General features: G+C 41.0%; 1 protein-coding gene across 5 annotated transcripts in view; it reads left to right on the forward strand.

Annotated features, from left to right (window-relative positions):
- The first annotated feature begins 2,938 nt into the window (after positions 1-2,938).
- LOC132386459 (zinc finger protein 850-like) overlaps positions 2,939-23,648 on the forward strand; it is a 36,067-nt gene continuing 15,357 nt past the window's right edge. The window contains exons 1-2 of one of the 5 annotated variants that reach the window (XM_059958750.1): positions 2,939-5,198; positions 5,280-6,792. In XM_059958750.1, the coding sequence (XP_059814733.1) occupies positions 3,383-5,198; positions 5,280-5,932 (2,469 nt within the window). In that variant the 5' untranslated portion in view covers positions 2,939-3,382 and the 3' untranslated portion in view covers positions 5,933-6,792. Of the gene's footprint in view, positions 6,793-23,648 lie in introns of those variants that run through there. The other 4 variants (XM_059958751.1, XM_059958752.1, XM_059958749.1 and 1 more) reach the window with 4 other exon arrangements.

A 23,648-nucleotide genomic window follows, 5' to 3' on the forward strand; every position in this document is an offset into this window, starting at 1 on the left:
TAAGGGTGTAGAGTTTGTATGTGTCTGACAAAATAAAAGTTGAATGGTAACTAGTGCAGGGAATCTTGGTTTTCAAGAGATATTGAGGCCCTGGATAACTTGTTCCTCTAAATGCCGCGGACTGTTGGGTGCAACCAAAACTCATTAATGACAGCCATTTCATAATTCCACTCCCGAACTCATCTGACTTTCCTTTAGTTGTCTTCTGTTGGATTCTAAAAGCTTCTTAATGGTCTTTTGCTCTTTTGTTTGCCCTCTCCTCTGCTTTTATGTTGGTTTTGGATTCTCATTTAACCCACGGTTGTGCCCTGCTGCCTTTCCAATGCTTCCACGTCTTTGGGATGTATCGATTACTCAGCTCTCGAATTGCTCCCAGAAACTCCAGCCATTGCTGCTCCATTGTCACTCCAACCTTTTCTCTTCCAAACAAGTTTGGCCAGCTTCTCTGTCGCAGAAACATGGAGAAGTTCAGTGGAGAAACAGGCTATTTGGCCCATTTAGTCAATGCCACAAAAAAATTTAAGCTACCTGCAACTACCTGCACTGGGATCATCACCCTCCGTACCCCTACCATCCAGGTACCTGTCAAACTTCTCTTAATGGTGAAATCGAGCTCATATTCTCCACTAGTGCTGACATCTCATTCTGCACTCTCACGACCATTTCAGCAAAGAACTTTTCCAAATGTTCCCATTAAATTTTCACCTTCCCCACTTACCCATGACCTCTGGTTGTCGTCCCACCCAACCTCAGTGGAAAAAGCTGCTTGCAGTTACCCTATCTATACCCTCATAATTTTGTTTACTTCCAACAAATCCTCAGAGCAATGTATAATTTCCTTGTTTATGTTTGGAGCCTTTTTTAGGTGTATAAGATGATGAGGGGCATTGAGTGTGTGGATAGCCAGAGGATTTTTTCCGAGCGTTAAGATGGCTAACAGGATGGGGCATAGTTTGAAGGTGCTTGGAAATATATGCGGAGGGGATGTCAGGGGTAGGTTTTTTACACAGAGAGTGTTGGATGTGTCGAATGCACTGCCAGCAGCGGTTGTCGAGGCGGATATAACAGGGACTTTTAACACTCTCTTAGATAGTTACATGGAGCTCAGAAAAATAGAGGACTATGCGCTAGGGAAACTCCCGGCAGCTTCTAGAGTAAGTTACATAGTCGGCACAGCACTGTGGGCCAAAGGGTCTGTAATGTGCTACAGATTTCTATGATTCTATGAAATTCAAGGGAAATCTCCAAACCCACGGAGTGGTGACTAGTAGTGAATAGTGGGAAAGTTACTGGAACGTATGTTCAGGAACCGGAAATATAAGTATTTGGATAGATGTGGACTGATTAAGTATAGGCAGCATGGCTTTGTGCATGGTAGGTCATGTCTAACCAATCTCATGGAGCTACTCGAGGAAGTTATCAGGAAAGTGGATGAAGACAAGGCAGTGGATGTCGTCTACATGGACTTTAGCAAGGCGCTTGACAAAGTCTCATATGGGAGGTTGGTCAAGAAGTTTCAGTCACTCAGCATTCAAGATGAGATAGTAAATTGGATGAGACACTGTCTTTGGCAGAAGCCAGAGTATGGTAGCAGATGGTTGCCTCTCTGACTGGAGGCCTGTGACTAGTGGTTGCCACAGGGATCAGTGCTGAATCTGTTGTGGTTTGTCATCTAGATCAGTAATCTGGATGATAGTGTGGTTAACTGGATTAGCAGATTTATGACTGGTGGTGTAGTGGACAGCGAGGAAGACTATCATGGCTTGCAGTGCAATCTGGAGCCCCTGGGAAAATGGTTTGAGAAATGGAAAATGGAATTTAATGCAGACAAGTGTGAGTTGTTGCACTTTGGACTGACCTACCAACAGAGGTCTTTCACAGTGACTGGTCGGGCACGGAGGAGTGTTGTAGAAGAAAGGGACCTGGGAATATAAGTCCTTAATTCACTGAAAGTGGTATCACAGTTAGATAGTGATGGAAAGAAAGATTTTAGCCCATTGGCTTTCATGAACCAAATACTGACAATAGATGGATATTATGTTGACTTGTAAAAGAGGCCTAATTTGGAGTGTTGTGTGATGTTTTGGTCACCTACCTACAGGAAAGATTTAAAAGAGTTTCAGAGATTTCAGAGGAAATTCACAAGGATGTTGCCAAGTTTGGAGTATTTGGTTATAAGGAAAGATTGAACAGGTCAGGACTTCATTCCTTGGAATGTGGAAGATCGAGGTGAGATTTGATTGTGGTAGAGGGGCACAGATAGTGTAAATGCAAGCTGGCTTTCTCCACTGAGATTGGGTGGGACTTCAACCAGTGGCCAGGGGTCAAGGGTGAAAGGTGAAATGTTGAGGGGAACATGAGGGGAATCTTCTTCACACAGATGGTCATCTAGGTTTGGAATGAGCAGCCATCCCGAGTGGTGCATGCGAACTCGATTTCAACATTTAAGAGGTTCATGTAGGTACCTGGATGGTAGGGGTGTGGGAGTGGCAGTTTAAATAGTTCAGCACAGACTAGATGGCCCAAAGGACCTGTTTCTGTGTTGTAATTTTCTACAAGAACCTGAAATATTACAAAAATTCACTCTAACCCCTTTTAACCGCTGTGCGGACCAACCATTCATCTCAGCACGAGTTTTTTTTTATATGGTGTTAAAACTGTGGCAGTTTAAGTTAATAATACATAAAAGAAAATCCTAGGTGCACATCCACAAAGACAATTTGCGTGAGACTGTTTCAGTTACTGTGGGGCCAGGCACCCATACTGCTCAACAGGAACAGGGAATAATACCAACGGAGAGAGTCAAAATGAGCCAGGTCACAGATTGGAGGCGGCAGAAATGCCCCATTGTTATAGAGACAGGAAGAGTATCAGGGAATTGATGGTCATTCCAGGTTCCAGCACTCTGCCCAGTCAGGAGATGATTTCTCTGTCCAACTTGGGTTGAACATCACTGTAACAGTGTGATACCAGATCAAACCTTGGCAACTCAAGAATTCTCATCTGAAATGTGGTCCTAAATCCATTGATGGATTTTGTAAATCTTTTCACAGGATAAAAATGAGAAGGAATTTGTCACCGGGAATCTCAAACACAGTCCGCCAGTTTTGCTGTCTCTGTCTGGATATTTAAGAAGTGGAGCAAGGATATTCAATCAACCATCCTTCCTGCTCAGACTGTGGGGAGGGATTTATTCGGTCATCTCAACTGAAGGTACATCAGCAAGTTCACACTGGGCAGGGCCATTCACCTGTTCTGTGTGTGAAAAAGGATTCAGTTGGTCTTCCCGCCTGTGGACACACCAGTCAGTTCACACCACACCGGGCGGAGGCTGGTCATCTGTTGAATTTCTGGGAAAGGATTCACTCAGTCATTTGACCTAATGGCTCACCAGCAAGTTCACACTGGGGAGAAGCCGTTCACCTGTTCAGTCTGTGGGAAGGGATTCACTCAGGCATCCAACCTACGGAGACATCAGCGAGTTCACACCGGAGAGAAGCCATTCACCTGTTCAGTCTGTGGGAAGGGATTCACTCAGACATCCAACCTACGGAGACATCAGCGAGTTCATACTGGGGAGAAGCCATTCACCTGCTCAGAATGTGGGAAAGGATTCAGTGAGTTATCCAACCTACTGGTACATCAGCGAGTTCACACTGGGGAGAAGCCGTTCACCTGCTCAGAATGTGGGAAAGGATTCCGTGAGTTATCCAGCCTACTGAGACATCGTCGAGTTCACACTGGGGCAAAGCCATTCACCTGCTCAGAATGTGGGAAAGGATTCCGTGAGTTATCCAGCCTACTGAGACATCGTCGAGTTCACACTGGGGCAAAGCCATTCACCTGCTCAGAATGTGGGAAAGGACTAACTGATTCATCCACCCTACAGAGTCATCAGCGACTTCACACTGGGGAGAAGCCGTACACCTGTTCAGAATGTGGGAAGAGTTTTACTCAGTTATCCCAAGTACAGAGTCATCTGCGAGTTCACACTGGGGAGAGGCCATTCACCTGCTCAGACTGTGGGAGCAGATTCACTCATTTATCCAGCCTACAGAGACATCAGCGAGTTCACACTGGGGAGAAGCCGTACATCTGCTCAGAATGTGGAAAGGGATTCATTCAGTTATCCCACCTACAGAGTCATCAGCGAGTTCACACTGGGGAGAAGCCATTCACCTGCTCAGTCTGTGGGAAGGGATTCACTGATCCATCCAACCTGCAGAGTCATCATCGAGTTCACACTGGGGAGAAGCCGTTCACCTGTTCAGAATGTGGGAAGAGATTTACTCAGTCATCCCAACTACAGAGTCATAAGCGAGTTCACACTGGGGAGAAGCCGTTCACCTGCTCAGTCTGTGGGAAGAGATTCACTCATTCATCCACCCTACAGCGACACCAGCGAGCTCACACTGGGGAGAAGCCGTTCATCTGTTCAGTCTGTGGGAAGAGATTCACAGAGTCATCCAACCTACAGAGCCATCAGCGTGTTCACACTGGGGAGAAGCCATTCACCTGCTCAGAATGTGGGAAGAGATTCACTGATCCATCCAGCCTACAGAGTCATCAGCGAGTTCACACTGGGGAGAAGCCGTTCACCTGTTCAGAATGTGGGAAAGGATTTACTCAGTCATCCGACCTACAGAGTCATCAGCGAGTACACACTAGGGAGAAGCCGTTCACATGCTCAGAATGTGGGAAGGGATTCACTCAATCTTCCACCCGACTGAGACATGAGCGTGTTCACACCGGTGAGAAGCCGTTCAATTGCACAGAATGTGGGAAACGGTTCACTCTGTCATCCCACCTACAGAGTCATCAGCGAGTTCACACTGGAGAGAGGCCATTCACCTGCTCAGACTGTGGGAGCAGATTCACTCATTTATCCAGCCTACAGAGACATCAGCGAGTTCACACTGGGGAGAAGCCGTTCATCTGCTTCGTCTGTGGGAAGAGATTCACTGAGTCATCCAGATTACTGGATCATCAGCGAGTTCACACTGGGGAGAAGCCATTCACCTGCTCAGTCTGTGGGAAGGGATTCACTGATCCATCCAACCTGCAGAGTCATCATCGAGTTCACACTGGGGAGAAGCCGTTCACCTGTTCAGAATGTGGGAAGAGATTTACTCAGTCATCCCAACTACAGAGTCATAAGCGAGTTCACACTGGGGAGAAGCCGTTCACCTGCTCAGTCTGTGGGAAGAGATTCACTCATTCATCCACCCTACAGCGACACCAGCGAGCTCACACTGGGGAGAAGCCGTTCATCTGTTCAGTCTGTGGGAAGAGATTCACAGAGTCATCCAACCTACAGAGCCATCAGCGTGTTCACACTGGGGAGAAGCCATTCACCTGCTCAGAATGTGGGAAGAGATTCACTGATCCATCCAGCCTACAGAGTCATCAGCGAGTTCACACTGGGGAGAAGCCGTTCACCTGTTCAGAATGTGGGAAAGGATTTACTCAGTCATCCGACCTACAGAGTCATCAGCGAGTTCACACTAGGGAGAAGCCGTTCACCTGCTCAGAATGTGGGAAGGGATTCACTCAATCTTCCACCCGACTGAGACATGAGCGTGTTCACACCGGTGAGAAGCCGTTCAATTGCACAGAATGTGGGAAACGGTTCACTCAGTCATCCCACCTACAGAGTCATCAGCGAGTTCACACTGGAGAGAGGCCATTCACCTGCTCAGACTGTGGGAGCAGATTCACTCATTTATCCAGCCTACAGAGACATCAGCGAGTTCACACTGGGGAGAAGCCGTTCATCTGCTTCGTCTGTGGGAAGAGATTCACTGAGTCATCCAGATTACTGGAACATCAGCGAGTTCACACTGGAGAGAGGCCATTCACCTGCTCAGAATGTGGGAAGAGATCCACTCGCTCTTCCACACTACAGAGACATCAGCGAGTTCACCCTGGCTAGCAGCCTTTTACCTGCTGAGAATGTGGGCAAGGATTCACTCAGTCATCCCAACTACTGGCACTCCAGTCAGTTGTTATGAATCCCTAGGTTTTGTTTGCTGTGGACTGTCATTTTAAGAGAGAGAGATTAAGAAGGTGAATCAGTCTGATTTGCAGCTTGTTTACATCACTCCCAGCTTGTTTAGTTTTAGCTGAGGACACAGACACTCAGAGTCAGGAGATGAAGGAGGAAAAATGGAAGGATCTATACAAGGGAAATAGGTGCCAAGGGTCACTGTTTGGAATTTCCCTATGCCCACAAAAGTGGGTTAATTATCGATTCAGCGTACACAAATGTGTGGTTGTCACGTCGTTTGATCCGTATGAGTGGATCTGTTTTGGGGTATCCTATGAAGACCACTGATGTGTTAACCCTTGCCTGTGTGTGGTGTGGTAATTCATTTGAAGACGATACCCCTTGTGGCAAGTCACTTTGGGTGATAATTAGTATGTGGATTTGGAAGGATGACAGATAAAATCTGCAGTGACTGTTCTCTTGTTTTACCACCATGCAACCTGTGGAATTCGACATAATTGCCTTCCCTTTACATTTACCCTGGATTACAAATATCTCTTTCATCAGTTATTCCATGGCTGAACTGAACTTTCATAATTTACCATCTCAAGACTCCAGACCTTGGTTCCCCCATGCTCAGTAGTTTTGGATTTATACTTACACACATATATAAACATAACACTGTTAACTTTTGTTTATCTTGCTTAAGTTACTATATTATAAGTACATTCTAATAAAGGTAGTTTTAACATCAAAAATAGATTCCTGCTGTAGTCTCCACGAGGAAATCTGCAGATGTTGGAAATTCAAACACACACAAAATGCTGGTGGAACACAGCAGGCCAGGCAGCATCTATAAGGAGAAGCACTGTCAATGTTTCAGGCCGAGACCCTTCGTCAGGCAGTCTCAGGCAGTCCTGACGAAGGGTCTTGGCTTGAAACGTTGACAGTGCTTCTCCTTATAGATGCTGCCTGGCCTGCTGTGTTCCACCAGCATTTTGTGTGAGTGTTGTTTCAGGTGTAGTCTATTGGTGCTGATTTGTTTCAAAAGCTTTACAATTCATAACAAAATTGGGGCCTGCATCCGGGATATGAACATCTATGGGGGCGTCGTTATTAATTATCGATTTCATTGGGGAAGTCCCTTTTGATTTATTTGTGTGTGGAAAATCAGCAGCGGATGCTGATTATTGTTTGGAAGCGGCAACCTCTGAGGCATTAGAGGATGCCAGAAGGATTGAGTTGTTGAGTCTTGTTAGAAGGTTAAAACTTGTTATGTTGAAATTGACAATGAGGAGGGCACAGTTGCAGAGGATAACAGCTGAACATTATGTTTCTGACAGTGTGTTTAAAGTGGAGGAGTTGGAGGTGTTTCCTGAAAGTAAATCTAGTGAGCTTGAGCTCCAGTACGAGTGAGAAAAATTAAAGATGGAGGCTGCGGAAAGGCAGAGGCAGTTTGAGGCTATCGAGGCAGAAAGTCAGAGAGGAGGCAGAAAAACAGAGGGAGGAAGCAGAAGGACAGAGGCTATTCGAGCTGGAAAAGATACAGTGGTTGCAGCAAAGGGGTCTAGCGTTAGACTCTGGTGATGAGTTTGAGGCCAGTCAGGAAATTAAATTGGTACCTCCATTTGATGAGACAGAGGTTGATAAATACTTACAGCATTTTGAGAAGGTTGCTTAGAATTTAAAGTGGCCAAAAGAGGGTTGGTTCTCTTACAAGGGGGAGGCTTAGCAAGCCTATTCTGCTTTGACAGTTGATGAAGCAGCTGATTATGACATAGTGAAACAGGCTGTGCTCAAAGCTTATGAGTTGGTCCCAGAATCATACAGGCAAAGGTTTAGAAATTTGTGGAAATCTGTGAACCGGACATATGTAATTTGCTTATGAGAAGTCTGTGTGTTTTGATCGCTGGTGCACATATATGATGATATATATGATGATGATAAATATATGATGATTTTAATAGCTTGAAAGAGTTAGTTTTAATTGAAGAATTCAAAAAGTGTGTCCCTGATGACACAAAAACATATTTAGATGAAAAGAATGCTGCCACTTTGCAGGAGTCTGCTAGATTAGCAGATGAGTTTGCTTTAACTCATAAGTTTAAGTTTACCCAGAATAAGAGCTTCCAAAAGAGTAGCAGGGATCACCAGGGTAAACGCGAAATTATAGCTGGGACTAGTGACAAGTGTAAGGATGAAGGGAAGCAGTTGAAAGAGAAATATTCTGGTCTTGCTTGTTACTATTGTAAGAAAGCTGGTCATATGATGGCTAATTGTTCTGTCCTGAAGAAGAAAAAGGAAAAGGTGTCAGTCCCGAATACCTGTGATCAGTCTGTTGAAGCACCTATCAACCCACAGGGTTCTGAACATTCTGTTGAGGCTCAGTTATGGACTGAGAGTTCTGACCGAATTAAGAAGGCTTTTGATCATTTTATGTCAAATGGGTTTGTATTAGTAAAGGAAGGGTGAACCCAAGAACCAGTGAAAATTCTTCAAGTTACTGGCGATTCTCAGTCACTTATATTAGACAGCATTCTAAAGTTTGGTGATGAGATTTAACACTGGTGAGGTAAATCTTATTAAAGGCATTGTGCCGTTGTACAAGGTAACTTTACTGTCAGGGTTGGTTTCAGGACCTGTTAAAATCGGATTATACTCCATTTTACCATTGGAAGATGTTGGTTTGCTGTTCGGGAATGACCTAAAATTGTTCCTGCAGTGCTATTGACAACTAAGACAACCACTGACGACCCACAGATGGATTTTAACATTTATCCTTCCTGCGCAGTAACTCGAAGTATGGCTAAGAAGTCTGCCGATGCAGACGGTTCTGTGCAGCATGATTCTGATATCCATGATAGCCAACATCGGGATTCAGGTTATGATGTCAGGGAATTTCTGCCTTCATTGTTTCAACAGGATTCAGGTCGTAAGTCTGATGAGAAAGATTTATCCCTGTGTCGGAAGGAGTTTATAGCAGAACAGAACCGAGACCCTGAGATTGAAGCTTTAAAAGAAACAATTTTCTCAGATGATGAGATTAAGAAAGTGCCAGTAGGGTATTATCTCATGGATGGAGCGTCAATGAGGAAGTGGAGGCCACCTGCTTTTCTTTCTTTCTTTCTTTTTCAATCTTTTTATTAAATTTCACATACATAAAAAAAAACAACACATGATAATGAATAGATTACAAATTCAATAAACTTGAAATTACATTAGTAATAGGATAATAATAATCCTATTAAACATCAATCAACAAAAGGTACATAAATCAATCAAGTCTATATAAATATATATGAAGAAAAAAACAAAAATAATCATCAAAAAAGAAAAAAGAAATTGAAAATATATAGAAGAAAATATATATTGAAAAAAAATACTAAACTAAACTAACATGGGCAATAAATAACAGTTTATAAATATATGATAGTGTCAAGAAAAAAACTCCGGAACTCCATACCTGAACAAGGATAAGTAGAGAAAAGGATCTGAAATAGGCCAAATTAATTCATATGAAAGTGTCGAATAAATGGTCCCCAGGTTTCTTCAAATTTAATTGAAGAATCAAAAATAGTGCTTCTAATTTTTTCCAAACTCAGATAGGAAATAGTTTGGGAGAACCACTGAGATGTAGTAGGAGGATTTACTTCTTTCCAGTTTTGTAATATAGACCTTCTGGCAATTAATGTTACAAAGGCAATCATTCGTCTGATTGAAGGGGAAAGCTGATTGCCATCTTCATTTGGTATACCGAAAATTGCAGTAATAAAATGGGGTTGTAAATCGATATTCCATACTGAGGAAATGACATCAAAGATGTCCTTCCAATAGTCATGTAAAGTGGGACATGCCCAAAACATGTGGGTCAATGAAGCCACTTCTAAGTGACATCTGTCACATTGAGGGTTGATATGCGAGTAAAATCGGGCAAGCTTATCTTTAGACATATAAGCTCTATGTACAATTTTAAATTGTATTAAAACATGTTTAGCACAAATAGAAGAGGAATTAACCATTTGTAAATTTTTTTCCCATTTATCTGTTGATATATTACATCGAAGTTCTTTTTCCCATTCTTGTTTAATTCTATCCGATATTTCTGGCTGTATCTTCATAATCATGTTATAAATAAAAGCTACTAATCCCTTCTGACAAGGATTAACAGTAAAAATCAAATCTGAAAAATCCGATGGAGTTGAATTAGGAAAAGATGGAAGAATTTTATGTAAGAAATTTCTAATTTGTAAGTATCTAAAAAAATTCGATTTAGGTAATTCAAATTTGTTGGAAAGTTGATCAAAAGACATCAAAGTACCTTAAAAAAAAAGATCACGAAAACATTTTATACCTTTCCTTTTCCATATGCTAAAAGCTTGATCTGTCAGTGAAGGTTTGAAAAAAAAATTACATAAAATAGGGCTGTCCAGAACAAAGTTTTTCAGATTAAAGAATTTGCGAAATTGAAACCAAATTCGTAGTGTATGTTTGACAATAGGGTTAGATATCTGTTTATTGAATTTAGCTAAATCAATAGGAAGAACAGAACCAAGAACGGAAAATATAGAATATCCCTTTACCTCACTACATTCCAAATTTACCCACTGTGGGCACACAGGTGAATCCAGATCTAATTTCCAGTACATAAGGTTACGAATATTATTCACCGAATAATAAAATCTAAAGTTAGGTAAAGTTAGACCACCATCTTTTTTAGACTTTTGTAATTGCCTTTTGCTTAACCTAGGGTTTTTATTTTGCCACACAAATGAGGAAATTTCTGAATCAATATTATCAAAAAAAGATTTAGGAATAAAAATTGGTAAAGCTTGAAATAAATATAAAAATTTCAGTAAAATCATCATTTTAATAGCATTAATCCGACCAACTAATGATAAAAATAAGGGAGACCATCTTGTAGTAAGTTGTTGAATTTGATAAAGCATAGGTAAAAAATTCAGTCCAAATAAATCTTTATATTTCTTGGTGATTTTTATACCTAAATAGATGAAATTATCAGTAACAACTTTAAATGGCATCCTGTCATTCAATAAGGTTTGCGCATTTAAAGGGAATAACTCACTCTTATCTAAGTTTAGCTTATAACCAGAAAAGCTACCAAATTGAGCCAACAAGGATAAAATAGCAGGAATAGACCTACTAGGATTAGAAATATATAACAACAAATCATCAGCATAAAGCGATAATTTATATAACTTCTCATTACGGATAATACCAAAAGTATTAGGAGACTCACGAATAGCAATAGCTAAAGGTTCTAATGCAATATTAAATGATAAAGGACTTAAAGGACAACCTTGTCTCGTACCACGAGATAATTGAAAAAAAGAGGATCTATAATTATTTGTAAGAACAGAAGCAACAGGTTTATAATATATTAATTTAATCCATGATATAAAATTAGGACTAAAATTAAAGTTTCTCAATGCATTAAATAAATATGTCCATTCAACTCTATCAAAGGCTTTTTCAGCATCTAATGAGATAACACATTCTGGGGTTGTAAGTGATGAAGTATAAATTCTGTTAATCAATTTTCTAATATTAAAAAAGGAATACCGATTCCTAATAAAACCAGTTTGATCTTCTGAAATAATCTGTGGTAGTACCTTTTCTAATCTAATGGCTAAAATTTTTGTAAGAATCTTAGAGTTTACATTTAATAATGATATAGGGCGATAAGATGCACATAAAGTAGGATCTTTATCTTTTTTAAGAATTAGAGAAATAGTAGCTTCATAAAAAGATTGAGGTAATCTCTTCTTAACAAACGCATCATTAAAGATTTCACATAGCCAAGGAGAAAGCAATGAAGAAAACGTTTTAAAAAATTCTACAATAAAACCATCAGGACCAGGAGATTTCCCTGAGTTCATTGATGAGATAGCCTCTCTTATTTCATCCATAGAGATAGGAGCATCAAGCAAGCTACAATCTTCATCTATCAGTTTAGGAATATTCAAGTTATTAAAAAAATTATCCATCATAAACCGGTCACCGTCAAATTCCGATTGATATAAAAATTTATAAAAATCTTGAAAAGTGTTATTGATTTCTTTATAATCAGTAGTTAAATTACCGTCTTGTTTACGAATTTTAATAATTTGTCGCTTAGTCAAAATAGCTTTTAATTGATTAGCTAACAATTTACCAGTTCGATCACTATGAATATAAAATTGAGCCCTGGTCTTAATTAATTGATTCTCAATTGAAAAAGATAATAATAAACTATGTTCCATTTGAAGCTCAACTCTCTTCTTATAAAGTTCTTTGGTAGGAGTAACGGAATAAATCTTATCAATTTCTTTAATTTTATCCACCAATAAAGCTATATCTGAATATCTTTGTTTTCTTTTACCAGCGGAATATGAAATAATTTGTCCACGAATAAAAGCCTTGAAAGAGTCCCAAAGTATTCCTCTATCAATCTCTTCTGTATAGTTTGTTGAAAAAAATAAGTCAATTTGTTGTTTTATGAAGGTAATAAATTCTGGATCTTGAAGCAAAGTAGCATTAATTCTCCAAGATCTAGTATTGATAGAAGAGTCCGGAATCTTGATAGATAACTTCAAAGGTGCATGATCCGAAATAGCAATAGAATCGTATTTACAATCAATAACATCTGTTAATAAACGATGATCAATAAGGAAATAATCAATTCTAGAATAACTATGATATACATGTGAAAAAAATGAAAATTCTTTATCTTTAGGGTTCAAAAACCGCCATATTTCAGTAATTCCAGAATCAACCATAAAAGAATTAATAAGTAAAGCTGATCTATTCGGAAGAGTTCGAATAGGTTTAGATCTATCCATCGAAGGATTCAAACAACAATTAAAGTCTCCACCCATTATCAACATATATTCATTCAAGTTAGGAAGGGAAGTAAATAAACGTTTAAAAAATTCAGCACAATCAAAGTTTGGAGCATAAATATTAACTAAAACAACTTTCCGATTAAAAAGTGAACCAGTTATCAACAAAAATCTACCCTGTGGATCAGAAATAACTTCATAGTGTGTAAACGAAATTGAGGGGTCTATAAAAATAGACACACCCCTAATTTTAGCGGTACAATTCAAGTGAAATTGTTGACCTTTCCAGAACCTAAAAAAACGTTGATTATCCTCCCTCCTAATATGGGTCTCCTGTGCAAAAATAATATTAGCGTTCAATCTATGGAATACTTTAAATATTTTTTTTACGTTTAATCGGATGATTTAAACCATTAGTATTCCACGAGATAAAGTTAATAGATTTATCCATCATACCAATATTAATTGTGTGTATCATAAAAGGTTAAAAAGACACATAACCCACAATTTAGGAAGAAGGAAAATTGATTCAGGAGCAACCGGAGATCCTGACACCTCAACAATATTAATCATTTAAAGTCAGCCCATAAACTAAAAGCAAAAAAATAAAAAGCAAAAGCGTGAAAAAAGATCCCTCCCCCCTCCCCCCACCCTTTGAAAGAAAGCCAAGCGGCAAGCGCATAAACTAATACTAATATTACCCCCATTTCAAGATGGCAGCTCCATAAGAAAATTTTTTTAAGAAAAAACTATATAACACCCAAATTAAAATATAGAGTTGCAAAAAAAAAATATATATATATATACATATACATACATATATATATATACATACACATACACATACATACACATATCAGTCAAGTTAAAAAAAAACTAAAATAGTAAAACCAGAAAAATCATTAATAAAAAAAATGAACATTAAAATTTATAAGTGTAATACACCTTTAAAAAAAATTCCATATTCAAATACAAAGATGGCGTTTCAAAAGCAAAGACTTATGGGAAGAAGAAACGACATTTTGAGAAAACCATATTACAAAATATGAATATAAGTTCAGCAATCTAATAAGACAATTTAGTAAAAAAAAGTTATCAAAATAAATTTTTTTTTTAAAAAAAGATTTAATAGACACTACAACATATATATAAAAAATAGACTAAAAAAAAGAATTCAAAACCTTTGTTCCATTTCTAAATACAGGCAAGCAAATAAACGCTTATCAAAAAGCAAAGACTTATGGGCAGAAGAAACGACATTTTGAAAAAATAATTCATTATTACAAAATACAAACGTGTATAAAAAAGGATATTATAAAAATTAAAACAGCATCTATAAGCAATGATAATAGTAGTAAAAAAAAACCCAGACCCATAATTCAAAATAAGAAGTTATAACCCAACTTCAAGGGTTAAAACTTAAAATGAAATGGCATCCTCTCTCCAAAAAAAAAAATCTTCAATGTAACTCATAGTTCAAGTTGCACTAGAGGATCGATATTCTTCAACAAATTTCTTCGCTTCTTCCGGAGTGTTGAAAAATCGTAGACTGTTGTCGTTCAGCACAATTCTAAGCTTCGCTGGATACATTAAAACTTGTTTAAGTCCAATCGAATGAAACTCTGCCATCACTGGTTTAAAAGCGATTCTGGCTTTCATTACTTCATAAGAATAATCCTCAACAATTCGAAATGAATAGTTTTTGTAGGAGATCATACCTTTTTTACGAGCTAATCGAATTAGAAGCTCTTTCTCACGAGGATAATGAAGACGAACAATCACCGCTCGTGGTTTATCAGTCGCAGACGAAAACCTCGCAACTCTGTGAGCGCGGTCGATAACAGGTTCATTTTGCAAACCTTCACCACCGAAAATTTCCCACAGTAATTTAGAGAAAAATTCAGTTAAATCACCGGACTCAACTTTTTCGGGAAATCCGATGATGCGCAAATTCTGTCTGCGAGATCGATTTTCAAGATCAGTAATTTTAAACTTATACTGATCCAAAGTTTTAGCAGTCGACTCTAACTTCTTCTCCAACACTTCAATTGTACGTGCTTTTTCACAAATTGATTGTTCAAGAGTCGTGATCTTATTTTCATGCTGCTGAACATCTAACGCCTGCGACTGAAACTTAATTTCAAGCGATCTAACAACTCCTTCAAGATCGGATATTTTCGTGGTAAGCCTTTTTTCCAAACTTGACAGTTTACTATCCAATTTACCTTCTAGTCTGCCTTCCAAACCCGCAAGTTTAGAATCCAGAAGGTTAGCAACTGTATCGATAGATAAAGGATCCTTAGCCGATTTCTTACTTGTAGCCATTTTAAGTTTGACAAAATTAGATCAAATATTATTTTAGGAAAAAAGGGTCAATCAGAAGTAGCAACTCATATGATTAAGTTCGAAAAGATTTAATTAAAGGGTGATTATAGTTGAAAAAATAAAGAGCGCCTAAAAGGCAGATGCTTACGTCGCCATCTTGAAACTCCACCCCCCGCCACCTGCTATTCCAGCAAGTGAGGAATGGGCAATTGTTCACCAAGTTGTAGTTCCTAAAGTTATATGGCTGAAATTTTAACTTTGGCCTGCAGTCTGCCATCAGGTCGACATTTTGGAGTGAATAAAACTGTAAACAGTTATGAAATAATTCTACTGGCCTAATTTGAGGAAAGATGTTGTGACCTTTTGCAGAATCTGTCACACTTGTCAAGTTGTGGGTAAACTGAATCACTCTGCCCTATACCTGCATTCGGTGAACCCTTTTTAAAATTTATAGTGAGGGGACCTTTGTCCTTGTTAAAGGAACAGTGGATTGATGGGGATATACATCTTAACTTGTTAGACTTTGTGTAGAAGTTCAAGAATAAATTACAAGTCTGTAGTCCAGTGAGACAAAACTTAAAGATTTCTCAAAACAAAATGAAGTGGTGGTTTGATAAGTTGGCTTTGGAAAGAAAATACCAGGTGGGGGATAAGGTGCTTGCCTTATCTCCAATATTGATGAATCCACTTCAGGCTAAGTTCAATAGACCGCATGAAATAGTCTCTCAAATTAATGATCTGAATAATGCTATTAAAACACCTGACCAACGTAAACTAACACAGGTGGTACACATAAATATGATAAAGCCTTATTTTGACAAGCAGGCTCCATCTGTGAGTGTTGTTGTCAAAACATATGAATCTGGTTACCCTGAGAATGAAACAATTGACTCGTCTGAGAATTTTCACAAGCCAAACATGGTCGCAGTTAGGCTAATCAACTCGGTTGTTCCAGAAAACATTGTTAACAAGTCGGCTCATCTGCAGCCAAAGCAACAACAACAGCTGAAGGAAGTAATCCTGATGTTTAAAGATTTATTTCCCGATGTTCCCAAGCAAACCACGGTCGCAGTACATGATGTAGATATTGGTCAAGCCAAACCGATTAAACAACATCCATATTGTATGAACGCTGAAAAATGTAAATTGGCTGAGCAAGGAATTGAATATATGCTGAAAATGGTACTATGAGTCCTTCAGCATCAGATTGGAGCTCACCCTGCATTATTGTGCCTTAACCTGATGGTGGTGTTAGATATTGCACTGATTATGGGAAGGTAAATTCATTAACAAAAACAGAATTCTGTCCTATCCCTAGGGAGGATGATTGCATCAATAAGGTTGGAAAAGCTAAATTTCTTACAAAGATTGATCTGTTGAAAGGGTATTGGTGTGTTTCATTGATGGACAGATGTAGAGAAATTTCTGCATTTGTGACACCTTCTGGGTTGTGTGAATACAATATTTTCTCTTTTGGAAGGAAAAATGGTCCAGGATCATTCCAGAGGATGATTGATTCTCTAATTCGAGGGTTAGAACATACAGATGCCTATATTGATGACTTAGCCACAGGGAGTGGCACTTGGGAAAAGCATATCTCTGCAGTAGAGAAGCCGTTTGACAGGCTTTCCCAGGACAACCTTACAGTTAGCTAAGAGTGAATTTGGCCATGCCACTGTGACCTGTCTTGGCTATGTTGTTGGTCAAAGCAAGTTGGCTCCTGTTGGGGCAAAAGTCCAGGCAATTTCTCAAGTTCCTATTCTGACTGCTAAGAAGGCTCTTAGAAGGTTTCTGGGAATGGATGGATATTATTGTAAGAACTTTGCTGCTATCGCTCTTCCTCTGTCCAATCTCCTGAAGAAGCGTGAAAAGTTTGTTTGGAGTGAACCTTGTCAGGAGGCATTTGATCGATTGAAAGTTATTATTTGAGGTTAGGCCAATTAATGTAGTGTTGTCAGCCAATTTCATTAGCAGGTTGGAGCTGTGGGTGGCAACACAGTGTTATGGGTGCACAGAGAGTAAAGGAGTGGGCCAAAGAGACAACCCTGTGGGGTATGTGTGCTGAGGGTCAGAGAGACAGAGGAGATGGAGCCCACTCTTACCACCCGCCGGCGATCTGACAGGAAGTCCAGGATCCAGCTACACAAGGCAGGGTTAAGGCCGAGGTCTCTGAGCTTCTTGTCGATACTTCACGCATTCGTATGGCTACTGCTCTGCCCATGACTGTAAGGAACTGCAGAGATCTTTGGAGAGCAGAGAACATCAGAGAAACAAGCCTCCACTCCATGGACTCTCCCTACACTTCCACTCCCTCGGAGAACCAGGCCATGTACTCAAAGATCCTCACAACCTGGACATTCTCGCTGCAAACCCGCTCCCCCATCGGGGAGGAGATACAAAAGCCTTAAAGTGCGTAACACCAGGCTGAAGGATGGCTTCCTGTCTGCAGTTATAAGCCAAATGAATGATTAAATGGACTCGACCTCACAATGTAACTCGACGTGACCCTGCACCATGTGTCTATCTGCACTGCACTTTCTCTGCAGCCATAATGCTTTGTTACAGTTATTGTTTTATCGTATATCAGACCGATGTACCGTTGTTATGTATCGATCTGTGTGGATGGTACGTCAGGGAAGATTTGAACTGTCGTTCAGTACATGTTGATAATAAACAAATTCCCCATTTTAATTGTGTGCAAATATTAGACAGACTGAGCTTCTGCTCTGGAACCACAGAAGGAAACTGAACAGTTCTCTTTCTGAGGAACGCAAATGAATAGAAAAGGCGTTAATCTCTCATTACGATCTGCGGTAAGTGGGATCAGGTGACTGGTGGTGGGTCTCCCATATCAATATCAGAATCAGGTTTAATAGCACCGGCATATGTCATGAAATTCGTTCAGAAGTAGAACCTAATTTTTAACCATAGATTTTAACAATTGTGATTTAATATAAGAATATAAATATCACATTGTTAAATTATATAAATAGTACAAAATGAAAAAAAGATGTAATAAACTATTTTAATTGTGTGGAACTATTTGACTGACTGGGTTGTTGCTTTGGAAGTAGTGGAGTGAAGCTTAACTGAACTGCACACATTTATGAGAAGCTCAGATAATTATAAAAAGCTAAATTCTCACATAAGTGGGTCAGACACCCAGAAACATCGGCAGCACTTCAGCAGGTAAAAACAGTGGAATGAAACATGCTGAAAATATTGCCGGAAAAAAACCATATTGTCCACCACAACGAGAGGACGTGACAGATCCGGATCTCACTGCCTTGTCTGAACGGGGAAAGATGAAGCTACACGTATAGGTAGAGCAGTGACCCGCAGATGCTGCAGATCTGCAGAGAAACGTGAACAGGAAACGGGATCACATGGCCGCTTTGGTCTCTCACCCCCAGACAGATGTCCGTTTACCCACTACTCTGTGGAAAGACGCAAACGCCGCTCACATCTCCACTCACCTTAAATGTATTAGACATTTCAACCCCCAGGAAAAATATATCGTCTGTCCACTCTGTCTATTCCTCTCGTAATCTTATAAACGTCCATCCAGTCTCACCCCAGCCTGCGCCGTTCTGGAGAAAACAACACAAGTTTGTCCAGCCTCTCGTTATAGCTCCTGCTCTCTAATCCAGGCAGTGTCCTGGTAAACCTCTTCTGTGCCCTCTCCAAAGCCCCGACATCCTCCCGAGAATGGGGGCGACCAGAACTGTATGAAACACTCCAGATGTGGGCTAACTAGTTTTATAAAATTGTGTTACAAACTGTAGCGTTTTAGAAACAAACCAGCAGCAATAGAGTTCACACTGGAGTCTGGTTTTGATGTTAAAACCATTATCTTTAGTAGTATCGACTGATAATATAGTAACTTAACGAAATAAAGGAAAGTTACCAGTGTTATGTGTATATATGTGTAAATATAACTCCCAGACTATCGAGCGTGAGGGAACAATGCTCAGAGTCTTGAGATGGTAAAGTAGGAAAGTTCAGTAATACACAGAATAAATGATGGGAGAGAGATATTTGTAATCCAGGGTGAAACGTAGAGAAAAGGCCGTTACCTCAAAACAACCACCGTCGAAGTTCTTATCCGCTGAATCCGTCCACCGACGAGTTATCAGCGAAAGTGACCTGTCACAGGAATACCGTCTTCTGGGGGTTACCACACAACATTCCCAGGCAAGGGTTAACACAAGATATTCCAAAACCCACTCCTATGGATTATACGAAGTGACAGCCACACACATTCGTTGTGGTTCCGTGTACCGATGATCATCCCACTCCTGTGGGCATAGGAGAGTTCCAAGCCTCAGCTGCGACTAACTGAAGCGATCAGCTTTTCCAGTCTCTCTCTCTCCCTCTCCCTCCCCCTCCCTCTCCTCTCTCTCTCCCTCTCTCTCTGATGGTTCAGTCCACAGTCAGCGCTGTCAGCCTGTGACTGACGTCATAGTCCCGCCTCCTCACGCCGGCGCTCTTAAAGAAACAGTCACAGTACGACCGCAGGCTCGTAACAGCCGCAACACAACTTCCCGACCTTTGAACTCAGTGCTTCAACTAATAAAGACAACCATGCCATTTGCCTTCTTAACCACCCGATCAATCTGTGCAGACTCTTTCAGGGAGCGATGTACTTGGAGTCTAAGATCCCTCTGATCATCAACACTGTTCAGGGTTTTACATTTAACAGTGTTCTGTCTCATACATTCGACCTACCGAGCTGCCAAGATGATCATCACTAATCAAATCTCACTGAGATTTCTCAGGTCCTGTTGAATTTATTGCCAAGTGCTCAAGTACGGGAAGGTACAGGGACAGAGAAACACTGACTTGTAGCAGCATCACAGGCAAGTACATTCAGATAACACACGGAGCATAAATTATACGATTCTCTTATACGATTCAATTATACGATTATACGATCATCGACAATGTTCAATGTTTTGCGTTTAACAGTGTACTGTCGCATACATTTGCGAGCTGCCAAGATGATCATCACTAATCAAATCTCACTGAGATTTCTCAGGTCCTGTTGAATTTATTGCCAAGTGCACAAGTACGGGAAGGTACAGGTACAGAGAAACACTGACTTGTGGCAGCATCACAGGCAAGTACATTCAGATAACACGCGGAACACAAATTATACGATTCTCTGTCAGTAACAGTTTATAAATATGTTTTATGTCATTAACGATATTTAAAATACATTGTGTCATGATCAATACTAAAATGTGCATTTGTGTCAATAACAGACTTGGAAATGTTGAATTTGGTCCCTGTCTCCATTCCTCCTGTAATCCACAACCAGCTCCTGTGTTTTTGTCACTGTGCTGTCTTTACGACAGTTATTTAGTTTATAATATTTTCGCTTAGTAATTCATTCAATAGTATTTTCTAGTTAGAATTAGGAGTGTTTAAAGTATATTCATTGCATGTAAAATATATCGGCATGTGATGACGTCACATCCGGTTTCGCCGCGTCTTGTGGGAAAATACCGGTTTGCAATTAGCGCGAGGGTGGGGGCTTTCCACGAGGCTCACCTGAGCACAAGTAGTTTTGCAGGCATGAGAAATCACAGTGAGAGCAACGCTGTAAGTTAATAGATAATCGATATATTGAACTAAGATGTTAATGCCGATCCTGTTAGAAGTAACGACGGTAGATAATGTTTATGCTTTCGTTAGTTAAAGAGTCGCGGATAGTTTGCATGGAAGTGTATTTAAAGTAGTCAATGGAGCAGGTAAACTCTCCCTGTATACTGCACCTTAGTGTAATGTAGTTATAGTCAACTTTGCAAGTATTTACACTTGAAATGTGATATTAAGGAAGGAACAAATACTGTATCAATCTTGTATTGTTTTATCAACAGTTTTCACCATATGTTAATGTGAAGAGTGAACAGTAAATGGTTAATCTTACTGCGATCTGGTTTCATTGACTGTGGTTTATCCGGACGTTGAATTCGGCGTTATTAGTACACCCGAAGGAGAACGTTACAGTGAAAAAGCGTTGCTCTCACTGTGATTTCTCATGCCTGCAAAACTACTTGTGCTCAGGTGAGCCTCGTGGTAAGCCCCCCGGGCGTTATCAGGTGTTCCAAGTGCTGCAATGTCAGCTCGATCCGGGATCAAGTCAATGGCGCCCAGCGACAAGGACAGTAGAACGACATCAAGTAAGTCCACACAGGCAAGAGCCAAGGCAGAAGCCGCCAAGGTGCGACTGCATTACGCCAAACAAGAAGCAGTTTTGAAAATGAAACTGGCCACCAAAGAAGCCGAAAAGGCCGCCAGAGAAGCTGAAACCCAGTTGGAAATGACAAAAATATCGACAGAGTTGCATGTGCTGCAGCTGGAAGGAGAAGGAGAAGCTGCCATGGTGGAAGCAGAGTACATAGAAGAAGCTGAAGGGTCGCGTGATCTGACCGAAACAAGTTCTGCTTTAGAAAGGACCAGACTGGAACGCACAAGCGACTATGTACAATATCAGCAGACAGGCAGGCTCGTCTCCCCTCTCCATACCTATTCGATAACTTCCCCAGCTACGAGGAAGAGAATTTACCCTCGCGGCTCCGCGATGAAGTCAAGAATGAAAGAGCTGACAACCGATATTCTTTGACACCAAAGTTACGAAGTTCGATGCGAAGAGACGCGGAGGTTGAATCCAGGATGGCAAATTCCATGAGAAACGCGCGTTCTCAGTCATATAGGCGCCAACGTACTTCTCCAGCCCGCATGCCGCTTGCAGCCGATCCCACGCTGCAGTATTTAGCACGACGGGATCTCGTCACTTCGGGACTGTACCAGTTTGACGATAAACCCGAAAATTACCGTGCTTGGCACTCCACATTCACCAACGTGATCGACGGGGTCCAGCTCAGTGCAACCCAAAGGTTGGACCTTATGGCGAAATGGCTGGGGAAAGAATCATGCGACCAGGTGAGACGCATGCGTTCAGTGTACATCAACAAACCTGAGCTAGCCTTAAGCGAAGCGTGGGAGAGACTTTGGGAGAGATATGGGGCCCCCGACATTATTGAAGCGGCGCTATATCGACGTCTGGAAAACTTTCCTAAGGTGTCAGCCAAAGACCACTTTAAGTTAAGAGAATTCGGAGATTTACTCATGGAGATCCAAGGCGCCAAAGAAGATGGCTATTCAGCTGGTCTAGTATACCTAGATACTCCATCCGGGATTAGACCAATTGTGGACAAACTTCCATTTGGGCTGCAGGACAAGTGGCTGACTGTTGCCTCAGAGTACAAGGAAGAACACGGTGGTCGATTTCCTCCCTTTGAGCACCTCACTGAGTTTGTGTGCAAGGAGGCGAAGAGGCGAAACGACCCTAGCCTCGTGGGTCCAGGTAGATCCTCTTCGAATGTTTTCAACATTGATAAACCCGTGTCAGTGCTCAAGACCGAAGCCCTTACAACTAACAACGACCCTGGCAAGTATTATCCATTGCATAACAAACCTCACCCCCTGAAAGCATGCAGAATGTTTAGGGAAAAACCCCTTGAAGAGAGGACGGCTCTTCTCAAGGAGAAAAGAATATGTTTTAGATGCTGTTCCTCAACCTCTCACCTCGCCAGAGAGTGTACGATCGCCGTGAAGTGTCCGGAATGTGATAGCCCAGATCACGTCGAGGCCATGCATCCCGACCTGTCACCGCAAACCGAGAGCGCTCCTTCACCCCCACAACAGGACGGCGGGGAGGGAGAGGCTCACTCTAGGTTAACAGCTGTCAGCACGAACTGTACAGAAGTTTGTGGTCAAGCTCAGTCAAGTCGTTCTTGTTCCAAGATCTGCCTCACTAAGGTGTACCCTAAAGGAGCCAAACACAAGGCCATCAAAGCCTATGTGATTCTGGACGATCAGAGCAATCGTTCACTAGTCAGTCCAGAGTTCTTTAAATTGTTCAACATTGAGAGTGAGCGGTTCCCATACTACCTCAAAACTTGCTCAGGCAACATGGAAACCCAAGGAAGGAAGGCAGAAGGCGTCCAGATCGAGTCCCTGGATGGTAAAGTCGTCCTCTGTCTCCCTCCGCTCTTAGAGTGCAATGAAATCATGAATAACCGCGCTGAGATCCCGACACCAAGTGCGGTGCTACACCAGCCGCATCTCCACCACATCGCCAAACACATCCCAGAACTGGATCCGAAAGCGGAAATACTCCTGCTATTAGGAAGAGATGTTATCCAGGTACACATGGTTAGACAGCAGATCAATGGACCACTCGACGCCCCATTCGCGCAACGTCTGGATCTGGGCTGGGTGGTGATAGGAGAGGTGTGTCTCGGTGACGTACACAAACCGATGGTTAACACACTCAAGACCAATGTGCTAGAGAGTGGCCGCCATTCAATCTTTCAACTCTGCCCGAGTGTCCCGTGCATCAAGGAAGCACAACAAGGCGTTAACAAGCGCGAGGCAAGCGACGAGTCGCTGGGCCAGTCAGTCTTCGCTCTAACGAAGTATGACAACAA

This window comes from Hypanus sabinus, unplaced genomic scaffold (genome assembly GCF_030144855.1).
Source record: "Hypanus sabinus isolate sHypSab1 unplaced genomic scaffold, sHypSab1.hap1 scaffold_117, whole genome shotgun sequence".
Taxonomy (NCBI): Eukaryota; Metazoa; Chordata; class Chondrichthyes; order Myliobatiformes; family Dasyatidae; genus Hypanus; species Hypanus sabinus.